This window comes from Poeciliopsis prolifica, unplaced genomic scaffold (genome assembly GCF_027474105.1).
Source record: "Poeciliopsis prolifica strain line A6 unplaced genomic scaffold, Auburn_PproV2 SCAFFOLD013, whole genome shotgun sequence".
NCBI classification, from domain to species: domain Eukaryota; kingdom Metazoa; phylum Chordata; class Actinopteri; order Cyprinodontiformes; family Poeciliidae; genus Poeciliopsis; species Poeciliopsis prolifica.
The window spans coordinates 10,554,341-10,567,403 of NW_026562388.1; the positions used below are offsets into that span (position 1 = coordinate 10,554,341).

The 13,063-nt window shown below is 37.2% G+C and overlaps 1 protein-coding gene across 1 annotated transcript in view; it reads left to right on the forward strand.

Moving 5' to 3' along the window:
- Window positions 1-2,419: 2,419 nt before the first annotated feature.
- LOC129365155 (ryanodine receptor 3-like) overlaps window positions 2,420-13,063 on the forward strand; it is a 99,337-nt gene continuing 88,693 nt past the window's right edge. The window contains exon 1 of the mRNA XM_055038125.1: window positions 2,420-2,681. Coding sequence (XP_054894100.1) covers window positions 2,634-2,681 — 48 coding nt within the window. The 5' untranslated portion in view covers window positions 2,420-2,633. The remainder of the gene's footprint in view (window positions 2,682-13,063) is intronic.

Here is a 13,063-nt window from a genome sequence, read left to right on the forward strand (position 1 = left end):
ACAGAGACATCTAGTGGCGAGTTTGATCATCAATCACTAGAATTTATTCAATAAAATAAATAACTATTTATGACTATTTGAATCAGGCATGCTATATATTTAACATGACTCGGGAATTTTAAATTAACAAAGCGTAGGCGTGATCAAATGAATAGATTAATAAGTGATGTCAATGTGAAGAAATATAAACCCCTATACATTTTAGAGGAAAGTTTTACATGTTTCATTTTAAACTGGTCAAAGCCCTTTTTGGTTGGGCTGACTTACAAAAACTTAATTGTGCCAATAAATAATTTGTAAAAAAAAAATAATAATAATAATCCAAAATAAACATTCCACAGAAAATCAAGCACTGTTTTATTATAAATCTTATTGATGTTGGACTAAGTACACTTTTAAGAAATACTTTTCTCTGTGTGTGTGTTTTTCTTTTTGTCTTTTTTTTAGGTCTTTGTGATTCAAAATCAAAGTTTTTCAAATGAAAGACATTTATTTATTGTACACATCAGCATAAACTCACATTAAACTTTAATTTGAACCGAAGATTTTGTGGAGCACTGATTAACTGGATGTCATTTCTTGTTGGACTTGCACTCTGAAGGATATATTGTTAAACTGACAGAAAAAAAGATTTGTCTCTGCTGTTATCTTTAAATCCATCATGATGTGTGCAAAGCTCATCATTTATCATTTGCCAACAGAGGTACATTGTATGGGTTTTAAAAACTCAATATGGCTTTACTTATACTATAGCGTGTTTCAAACATGATTGAAATTTAAGGTGCTGAACAAAGGTGCAAAAAGAAATAGACAATGCTATAAAAATTAAAAGATTAGTCAGTTTGAAGAAAAAGATGTAAGTACATTCAATTATCTTACAGACTAAATAGATCACAATGAAAAATAGAATAGAGTAAGAATGTTGACAAGTGTATAACTCCAACAGTTAAATAAAATATACAATAGGTCTGGGGGGAACAAGCTCAAGTATGTTGAAGTTGAAGGTTACTGTTAAGTAAGATCTGTTAAGTTCGCTAAATAATTTTTAACTCTTGTTGCCAGAAAGGAAATAACCCTTTTTCTACTGAACTGTGAATTTTACAACAGGACAGAATAATAACGCTTATAATAAAGAAACAGAAAGTAAGCACAGTGATCATTTTTAGCTAATTTAATCATTTCTGATGCTTGAATCTCAGAACACTTAATGTAATACAAGTGGGTTTGAAATACATGCTAGTAATACTTTTGTTCTGATTTGACTCCTGAATAACAGTAATTCTGATGTTTAAAGTTATTTTTGAAAAGGAAATTATTTTTTAGCATATCTCAACAGTCTATTTTCACATAGTTAAATAACTTGTTGATAGGCCACACGTTATGGACATAATGTGACTTATTGCGATGAGCTCCACTTTATGAACAAAATCACTGAAATAAATTAAGTTTTTCACTTTACACTTAAAAATACTTTGTGACAACTCAAACCACCATTCACCACCCAGCATCATTTAATTTAATTTGTGCTATGAGTTTCACTTTATGAACGGAGTTACTGAAATAAATTATGTTTTTTTTACTATATAATTTACTCAGGTGTATTCACATTGCATCAAAAATAAAATAAAATAAAATAAAATAAAATAAAATAAAATAAAATAAACATGTTTGGTCCTAAAAGAAGAAGGCCTTAGGCAGGGTCCTAAGCAGTTCCTAACTAAGGCAATAGAGGGCAGCATTGCATCATGGAAGCGTTCATTTATACTGGAGCTCTATAAAGAGGTGAGTTGTGTTGTCTCTGCTGTTTATCAAGTTTGATCAGTTTGTTGTCCAAAAAATTAGATAAATATTTCTTTGTATTCATTATCGATTAATTTAATTTAATGCAACTTCATTTGTAATTTGATAGATCACTTTTGAATCCAAAATAGAATGTTATTTTCTAATATGTGTTTTAGTTGTATTTTTAAAATGTTAAGAGTAAAAATGTTAAAAACGTACAATCAGTATTCTTATTGGGCACAAGTTATTTCAAAGTAAATTAATTTAAAAAAATTGTTAATGTATAAATGGTTTGGTAGAGGAAATAAGGCATTCTCTGCCCAGAGATGTGAAGACATTTCTGCAGTTAGCATTTTAAGTCCTCCTCTCTCTCAGGCTTGCAGCGGAGCAGCGGTTGTGCAGCAGGAGCCTATGTGGGAGCAGCAGGGCGCTGACCATGGTGCTGGTCTAGACTCTTAATGGAAATGGCACCTTCTGTGAGTTTCCTGCTGGACATTCCACCTCAGCATACTGCTTGGCAGATAGGGCTGGGAAAAAACAGCTTCACCTCCCCGTGCTCGACTCCATTCAGTCACTAATTGTTTAAATATTCGCGCTTTCACTGCCGTGTCGATAAGCATTGTCGGTGACGTCGAAGATAAAGAACCCCGGTGGCCGCTGCTTCTGCGTTGCACCGTCCTCACCGATGCTGACACGCACTCCTCCGCCGGGCGGCGAGCAGGGCGTAAGCACACGGGCTTGACTGACACATGCTGCGGTATTCTCCCCGCTGTATGGCCGTGGATTAGCTGTATGCTAATATCGACAAGGGGAGCGGAGCCAGTGGAGTCTGAACGGGCTCCTTTGCAGCCATGGCTGAAGGCGGAGAGGGAGAGGATGAGATCCAGTTCCTCAGAACTGTAAGTAGACACATTCAGATTTCCTGCTGCTCATCCGGTGCCTGAGGAAATTTATGTTGTCCAGTCTTTCATGTGTGGGACGAGGTGGTTATCTCAATTGATTACCTGCCATTGCCATGCTGTTTTCATCAGACAGCCTTTGATAACCCTCTGCCTGTTCGCAGATCTTACAGGCTGTATATTCCTCTATTGTTTTGTGCATGGCTCGCTGTCAGCTATTGTCTTTTCCTGCAGTCTGTTTAGAGAAGTTATCAAGAGCAATATTTCTCATGTGGTAAACTCTCCTTTTGCATCTCGCTGCACCCTTGTTCTTATGTGTTCACAGCTTTTATTCAAACGCATTTGGATTTCACTTGAAATAACAAAAGAATTTGAGATCTGCTTAGAAATACTTGAGAAAAAAAAAGTGTGGTACTGAAGCCGGTTTTTAATGCATTGTGCTGCACTGGCTGGGTAAGCTGCCTGTCCCAGCAGTAACCCCAGGGGTTCTTGCAGCATGATCTAAGAAGCACATTTCCTAATAAAAAACTAGTCCTCATGGCTCATGCTGTTTTACTTGTTGGACTTGGAGTCAAAATAAATACATTTATAAAAAGATAAATAGAGTAGTACTTAAAATAACAACAGTACAACATCACTAATGAGAGCAATTGTTATGGATAGGCATTGTATTTAAGCAAACAATTTACTAGTTAGTGCAATAGAATAATTGAAACCAACAAATTTAACAGACATGCGTACGACTGATGTGTGTTGAATCATCAGTTGAAATCTGTGAGCAGATAATGAAACGGTAGCAATGTGGGGCTTAATCAGTGCGATGATTCTGTGAGAAAAACAAATGTCACAGAGACACCTCTTATCTAAAGACAAAAACATATACGCTTGTTACTGTAGCTAAATATAAGGTGGCACCGCTATTGCCTTGCAGTAAGAAAGCTCTGGGTTCAAATTATGGCCTGGGGTTTCAAAGTTCTCCCTGTGGGAGTCTTCTCTATAGGCTGTCTGACTTGCAGTCTGAAAAACCTGACTTTTGGGTTCATTGGTCTGTCTAAATTGCTTTTAGGTATGAGTGTGTGTGCGCAGATCAGATGGAATACATTCAGATCCATGAAGATGTCACGGATGAGGAAATTCCATTTGAAATTGATGTTTCAACAAGACTGCAACCCCAATTACATCAATAAGTGTACGGCATTTTGATTCTAGGCCAACAAGGTTTATGCTTTTCAATGGCCAGCCCAATCCGCAGACCTTTTTTCTGTTAGAAAGCTTGTGAAGTGACATCAAAAACAGTGTTTTCGATGGAAAACCAAGAAATGCAAATGAGTTGTGTGATGCAGTTCAATTACATCACACAAATACATGCTTATATTCGGCAGAAATTGATCAGGCAACACAATTGTGGTTCGGTTTTCAGAAACATTTGTTTAAATCTAAATATCAGTTCAATAGTTCATAAGTAAAATAATTCAGAATTTTTAAAAACAGTTACAAATTAAATAAACTACATAATTAAAACTTGTACAGAAAAATGCAATATTTCTATTTATCAGTTTTTGTTGTACAACTTCATGTTTTGATTTGGAAAACAGCTTGAAGTATTCCTAATGCTCTTTTTAAAATGAAAATATGGATTGTACGCTTTATCAGAATTTTTATACATGCTGATGCTATTGTTTTAAACAAGAATATATTTCAAAATATAAACAGACTTAAACAAATAATTGTTTACCAGCTCTGCTATGGAAGCACTTGTGGTTTGGATCAAGTGCATTTCTTTTACAGAGGCCTAGCATTTAAGGCAGCTGACAACTGCTTAGAAAGATTGACAATTTGAGACAAATCAGAGCTGAAAATGTATGCTTTTACAGTTTAGACAAAAGAGCCAAGAGCTGGAGGTATTCCAGAGAGGCCCCCCGAGATAGTAGGAGGTGTTTGGTTGCACATATCACAAGCACTGCTGCTTGTGGTCTCTCTTTATTAAGCTGCTCACAGATGCGCAACCTGCTGCACACTTAAGCAACCACTGCATCACTGCTCTTATTTTATTTATTTATTTATTTTTTACCCAAGCCATGGCCAGATCCTCTAATTTGATTTAAATTCTTAAGTCTTACATCAGGCTGCTTGCTTTAAAGAAAAAAGTCGCAGTATGAAAAGGGCAAGTGAACATAAATATTATCAGAAGGGAACTATGGGTTGGTGAAAAATTATTTTAACATATCTTTAGTTTATTTTAGTTTATAAGGTAGCTAGAATAAAATCAATACTGACCAGCAAGTTGGGACCTGGCTTGCTCTTTATCAAGGTTGTTGCTAGCTAAGGTAAAAAGGTAACACCTGTTCTGTGTGACCTTAACACGAAACAGGTAACACAGGAATTATCTTCCACCAAGCAGTACATTCTTTTGTCATGAAATAATACTTTTATAACAAATTTATGTCAGATCACGATTTTTTTGGCTGATGTCAAGCTTTCATAATTAAAACATTTTGAATAATGTCAACGTTGTATTAAAAGTGTCATGATTTACCGAATGACACTTTATGACAACAGTCATAAATATTCATGAAGACTTACTGATGTTCTTGACAGGTGTTATGTCATGTTTATGACGGTGTCATGACAGTCTTATTCACAACCCGTCAAATAAAGTGTTACTAAAACTTCTTTTAATCAGCTTTAATTGTATGGTAATACCCCTTTAAATGTTCAGTATTGTTAAAACTGTTATTTAAAGGAATTATTATATTATGTATTTATATGGACAAATTTGTTAGAAAAACACAAAACCTTTCTTCAGCTCTTTTGATAACTATATAGCAATCATTTCTTTAACTCTCGCATATATAGCGTCATTTCATATTTCACATTTTGCCTTTCCTATATGTCCCAAAAGCATTGGGAGTTGTTTGATAAATGTTTTATTAATGCTTAGGCCCTTGATTTCAGATTTAAAATTATGGTCTAAACAAGCTTTTTCAGAGCAGACTGAGATCGAATAAAGGAAGCAAAAAGTGCCAGGCAGTTCCTTATTGAACCAGCTGATAACATTTCGGCTATTTTCCAGATAAACATTAAGTTTTCAGATGTACCGTCCTTTTTCCAAGAAAAACCTGATGCCTCCTGCTTATTTCCCCCCCCCCCTGCATCTACACAACCTTTTAAGCGCAGCACAGAGGTCAACACATCAGCATGCGTGCCACTTCAAATAGAGCTGACATTTCAGCATCATTTCTTCTCTTTATGGGTCTTGAACTTAAATGCCACATACAATGCACACGACTTTCTTCTTCAGCCAGCTGTGGTTGTTATAAATGTATTTGTTTTGGTTCAATTTATCAAATTCATGGACAAAAAAAATTCCCTCAGTTCTTGCTCTGAGAGAAGAAACTATGAGAAAACCAACATAAACCAACAAAAAACTGCAGTTGCTTTGAAAAGCTAGCTTTAACAGCTTGTTGTATTTCTCCACACCAAATCAGCTGATAATCTGGATGGTGCTTGCGAGTTTGTGTGTGTGAAGTAGTATGTGGTGGATGTAAATGTAGAGCTGTTGCCATGTGGCGCAGTCAGGCTGCACCAGATGTGCCATGGCAAAGCAGAGCGAAGAAATTATTCATCATTTAAGCAAGACGCATAGCATAAACGTTGAGGGTAGAGATGAGGAGCATAGATACAACTTGAGCACATGAACCTGTGCATAATTTACATGTGCAAAGTCATTCCTTTAACCATGGCATTTGTCAGTTTTATAGAAAAGTACCATAAATTTCTCTTCCACCAAATGCACGAAGACACATCTTGTCTTTAAATTTTGTGAACATGTAGCTAATATTAAAATGTTTACCATTATTGGAATTGGGGGATGTGATGAAGGAGTTTTCAAACTGTCTAACAACTCTAACAACATAAAGTAATTTCCCTGGAGTGGAAGCAGAAATTACCCTTACCGGACCACTGCCTATAAACCCAGCTCAGTGGGAGGAGAGGTGGGAAGAGGAGAGAGCAAAAAAAGAAAAGAGATATCTCAGCCATGGGTAATTTGATGTTGCAGGATGAGGAACGCTGTTTGTGAGGCTTGAGATACGAGTAGCTTCTCCCCCAAACAGCTCTCTAATTTCAGAGGGAGAGTCTAATAAGCCTTTAAATTCTGTTTTGTACTGTCTGCAAACACCCTCAGATGGTTCATCTCCATCAGCAATGGCTTCATAACAAGCAGTAGAGTGAATAAAATATTACCCTACAGTTGCATTGCTCAGGGTGCTCATTACATAAGGGGACTTTTCCAAATTAATTGGTTTTCTTAGAGCAGAAAAGAAGACTTTAAGACAAACTTTGTTCCCAATTTACTTTACATTTAATTTAAAATCATGATAGAAGGTAATTCATTACTATTGTTATTTCTGTTATGCAAAGGTAAAATATAACGCACACTGATGCACATGAACAGCCTCTCCATTGTGAGGATCCCTGCTAGGCGAATATCAAATTCTGGGGATCTATTAGCAGTTTGAGTGGGTGTAGCGACTTTGAAAAGGCCAGACTAGGGCTGTGACTAATGCACTGTGGCAGTGCAAGGCTTGTTTATGTGAAGGCACAGACCTCACTTTGCATCCAGGCGATGATTGTCGATGCAGCACCGCAGAGGAATAATGCAATGAGCCATCACAAGCTGCTTCAGAAGAAAGACGGGAACGGAAGAGCTGTGAAGCGCTAATTTCAGATGAAACCTTGGCCTAAAATGCAGAATTGTGTACTTCCTGGCTTGGTGTCTCTGTTCTATTCTTCCATTGATCTTCACTTACTTTTCTATATTTGCTTTTCTGCATTTGCTTTGTTTAATTTGTTTGTGTACCTTGTTCTGATTTTATTTCTTTCAAGTACAGAAGTGCAACAGCTTTGTATGTTACTGAGGTGTATTCGTATTGTGGTTGACTCGACAGGAAGCAGATTCAGGCCAATATAAAATAAATAAAATAAACCTAGCTGAAGCATTTTTTATTTACACTTTCTGTTTGAGTTGATCTTAGTTTCTAGAAATCTCTAGTTAGTAATCAATGATTTTCTAGACTTTATTGTATGGTAAAACAGTTAATGTGTAGAAAATCACTCCCATTGTTGTGTATCATGGTGTGTCTGTGATGCTGTGTGTCTGTTTCTGTTTCAAATGCTCTGGGACCTTATCAGAGTGTAAGGCATCTCTTTGTGGAAGAGAGCTGATCTTGAATAATGATGAACACCTGAAAATCGGTCGTCACTGGGACTTTTATCAGGATAATGATCCATAAAATGTGATCAAATCATGACAAAAATTATTTAACAGTCACAAAATTAACCTTTACATGTGGCTGTCATGGTTCTCAGACCTAAACTCATTAAAAAACCCTATAATGTTAGCTGAATATGAAGAAATTGGATTGGCATACTCCAAAACTCTAATCACTGAACTGCTTAACTGCTGTTTAAAATGTTCTTGAAGGTGTACAATATAGCAGAAGTCTTTCCTGAAATACTAAAAATACTTTTCTTCTGGACTTTGTGAGACTCATCAATTGCAGTGAGATTTTTTTTATTTGGTTTATTGGCCAGAACTAAAACTCATTCACACTTCTGAAAATTGCAATTTCAAGACCTCAGCTTGCAGAAATGTGTGTCCGGTGTGGGAAGGGGTTTCCTTTGCGCTTGCAGCTTTTGTGAATTGAAGTGTTGGTGTGTGATGAAGATGGACAGATCAGATAGCCTGTGATGCAGTGGAGAATTAAGCCAGCAGGTCTGCCTGAACACAATCCTGTGTAAAGCTCCTATAATGAGCTATTGATTGCACCACTAAATGAAGAAATTTCCTTCGTAATGTTGGTGGCATGCAGTAAACAGGCCTGACTAATCAGGTGTTTTAGGTCATGAATAATTGATAAGACCATGTAAAAAACTTTCTCTCATAGACTACATTTTCTTGTAATTTAGGATCTCTAGGATTCTGCCATTTATGTTTTTAGTTTTAATGTCAGGGGGACTTTGTATGACTGTGCTGACTAATGTGTCTGTGATGTCTTAGTTTGAAGTTTCAGTGTCAGCTTTAGGAAACCGTGTATCAAGTTGAACAGACAGATTACGGAAAACTGCAGAATGAAGTTTACTAATAATCTAGAATGACCAGAATGAAAAAAAGATTTAGAGAAGACAAAACATGAAAAGACAAATAATAAATCAAGATAACAGTTTGGACAAAACTATTGTTGAACAAACCTTTGCCAAGACCGGTTTTGGAACAACACATTTAATAAATGTAAACATAATAAATAAAACATTTAATAAATGTAAACACAACAAATACAATTAGAGTCATATAATTTAACTAAGCTGGCACATATTTCCATTTAATATTACTGGAAAATAAACAAAATGCGTCTGCGGCCTTGACAGTGAGATAGTAACAAAGAGCAAAAAAAGGATTACACAGAAAAGGCTGCTTTGCTCATCTGATTTAGAAGATGCATGAAACAGAAGGTTAAATAAACAAATAGTGATATTGACTGGAAAGCATGAAAACCAGGAAGTCAACTTAACAGAAGCCTAGATATTTCTCAACTTTCTCAAATGACATGTAATTTATTTAGGATTGCGCTACCAATGCCACTGACATCCCTGTTACTACAGAAACAGTGTCAGTGCTTGTAGGATTTTACAGTGCATAAGAATCATTAAAAACACTGCTATCAGTAGTGCATGTGAATCATTCCCCTCCTACATAAAGCAGCTCTGGTATGTGCTGCAATTATGTCCAATGTTCTATCTCCCCACTGTGCCTCTAATAAACCACTTAGATGAGCGTTTACTGCTTTAATCTGCTGCTGTTCAGGCGCATTTGCAGAAAGAAGTTTAGTGACTTTAGAGTCTTATGTAAACCACAAAAGGCTGAATTTTAATGCTTGAGTGCCAGCTTTGGGTGGAACTCTTCTAATCGCACTAGCGACTTTAGCGATTGTCATGGATGATTTGAACTGAATTGGCTGATGATGTGTAAACGTGTAATTTTATGGGACTTTCGCATTATTGCAATGTGTCTGAGCACAAGTTCCTTTCTTGTTTGTCTCTAAACATGCCTGTGTTTTTATCTGATATTGATGGCAGTGGCATTGCTCATAAAAGATTCAAGATTGCACCACCGTAGCAGTGACAAGAGGACTTTTTCACACTCTTTATTGGGCTTATTGCTGCAGAGTCAACAGTGAATTATGAGAAAAAGCACTCAGCAGCATGAGGCCAAGAGATTCATGGTTGTTGCATTTGCGGCAGAGATCATTGGTAATACACATTCTTGCAAATAGATTAAGTTCCATGCATTTTCAGTCATCAACAACAACATCCCTTGCAAGAATGTAGCTTTTCTTGTTCTTTTTTTTCCCAAGGCTCTGCAGTGCTTCTTTGGAATTTGTTTACAGTTTTGTTTGTACCTATCCCTGCAGGTGACAGACTGAGCAGAGGCTTCTCTTAGGCTGTGCATTGCTGCAGCATTTCTCAGTTTTTCCACATCCTTACTCATGTTCTCTTTCAACTTGGATAAGTGTCACTGTGGCAGTTTTACTACAGATATGACTCTTCAAATGTCCCTCAGGAGGTTTTCAATGGCTTTCTCACTAAAAGTATGCCAAATCATAGTCAAGTGGTTTGATTTTTTTATGGTGAACAATTTTCCTGGAAGAGTTATTTTGCACAACCTCTTGGTTGTTCCAGACATTTCTCATATGAGTGTCCCTGTGCTGGTCAAACAAGCTTTTTGATTTAATATTTCCACTTTCCTGACTCTATTCTTTGTGACACCTAAATTAATACTAAACATGTTTACCCATCTGACATCTCTCAAAGTTGTAAAAATTAATTTTGACATACAAATCTCAGTCACACAGCAGGTACAACAGTGTGATGGTTGTTCTCTGAAAGTCCACCGTCAACTTCATTGGTTTGAGTGGGTTAAGCTACAGGTGGTTCTGACCACAATAGTGGACAACCCAATCATGTTTGTATTCAGACTCACTCATCCTGGATCAGATGTGTTACAGTGGCGAAGCTTACTAACTTCACGAGTTCCATGGATGGTTCCACTGATGAACTGCAACATCTCTTAATTACTCTGATATCCTTGGTTTGTTCCTGGCCACTGCCCCCTTTGCAGTAGGGATCCTATGTATCTTCCTCAGATGTTAAATGAATCCTGGTTTAGGTTTTGGTTTGCACCCACTCCCAATTTCTGCCTATTGGCTGGAGTGAGATGAAGCAGGCATCGATCCGATAGTCCCAAAGTGGCCCAGGTGACATCGTGATATGCATCTTTTAAACCTGTGTCACAATAGTCTGAGGTTTTTATCCCTTGTGGAGCACCCAATGCCCTCTGTATTTACGAGGTTGATTGGAGGTGTTTGTGCTGCTAAAATGACAAAAACAAATGCCAAGAGAGTCTGGGTGTGTTTTTTTTCCACATCTGTTTTCAGCTTAGTAAGCTTTACTTCAGGTTTTAATGTGCAGGCTTGAGATGGGATGTAAACACCAGCAAAAACAGACAAGGAGAATTCATGTCTTCTGCAACACAGCAACACCAGTACAGCAACCTTCATTTATGTAAAAGCAGATTTTATCTCTCTGGTTATTCCCCAAGAGCTCTGAAACAGCTGGAAGCCTGGTATCACAGTACTGGCTGTGCTCACTGAGGCAAATTGTAGTGAAACAGAGTGCAGGAAATCTGGTGGAAGTCAAAGTTTGTCAATTTTGTTATCAAGGGAGCAGACATTAGCCAGGTGGACTGATGCTAATGCTGAAACTTCACAGCCAGGCACATCTTTTTTTTTTTTTTTTTTTTACCATGTTTACATCTCTCTGCTAAATCCTATAGGGAGCCACGACTCCACCAACCAAGGTAGCAGTGAAATTGGGGTTTATAAAAAATTGTAAAAAGATGGCCAGAGAAGACTGCCTGATGTTTAGGAGTTCCTCTCTGGAATAGAACTGAGTAAAAAATGCCTTTTATTGTCCCACATTGGGGAAATTGACATATAACAGTAGCAAAATGACAGGACATCAAGGGTTTTAGATTCACACAGAGATGAAAATATATAAAAAACTAACTCAATGAATAATATTACTTCACAGTAAAGGCAACATTACAACTGTTCTCTGCAGTTATCCAAAATAGCATACGCCAGCAAGGATTAAAACATTTATCGTGTTTGTTAGCAGTGAGTCTAACAGAGGAAGGAGATCCTAAAATGCTCCTTTGTGCACGTAGGATGGAGAGAAAGTGAGAGTGACTAAAGAATGGTGGCAAGGAGTAGAATAGAGAAAAACATGCAAAGTATAAGAGAGCGAAGTACTGAGGCTGCCATCCACAGCACCATCTTCAATATACGCATTTTGTGGTATATTTCTACTTAAATCCAATGAAAACATTAGATGTTTGTGACAGAATAAAACAGCTACACGGAATCCATTTTGGGTTTGGATACCTAACAGAATTCTTTCTTTAGGAATTGTTTAGTCTCAAGCTGTTCAACTTGTGAGCAGAGTTCCAGTAAAACATTATGACATTTGTAAATAACTGCATTGGAAGGATCAAGCCCATCAAACATGTTAGCCAAGAAACAGGTTGTGGAACTGAAGTGATTTGAACAGAACTAAATGAATCAATTTCTAACAACTGGATCAATTTCTAGCAAAGAAATTACACAAAATATTGAAATGTTCCCCCAGATGATCCACAAGAAAGGGTGGTAAAGAAAGAGACATGCCATTTTCTTTCTAGACTAAACAAGATGTGTAAATTGGCTAAATCAATGGCACCCATACCTCACATTGACATTCTAGGGCATGTAACAAGTTCCTTCACTTCCTTGACCTAAAACAAAAGGTAGTCTCTATTCCTGTACCACTTGGGACTTCCTCTCCTGTCATACAGGTGAGAAGTCAGTAAAAAGACAAGGTTGACTTCCACTCTCTGAAAGGCTACAATGCTGTACCTATTAGTGCTGTTGTCTCTTTTTACCTCTATAGAGGATCAGCCACTAAAAAGACAGCACATTGCTGATCTGGGAGGCAGAAGTAGCCTCTCCATACCTTCCTGTGCTCTGGTACAACAAATTCTCTCAGGAAGTGAGGCTACATTTTGTGAACAGAACTACTGGACAAGGGAAACAGTTTACTCTTTTTGTACTCTAGGGCCTACTGTAGTGCTGTAACATTTTATCCCTCAGCGTTACCTCTGTGATTCTGTAGTCAGTGAGAGAGTGCAATGACATAGCAACCTCTATCCCATGGTAATTGTATTGCCTCAACTTGAACCTTCTGGGAACATTACAAACATCTTAATGTCTTGTGTTATTCTTAAG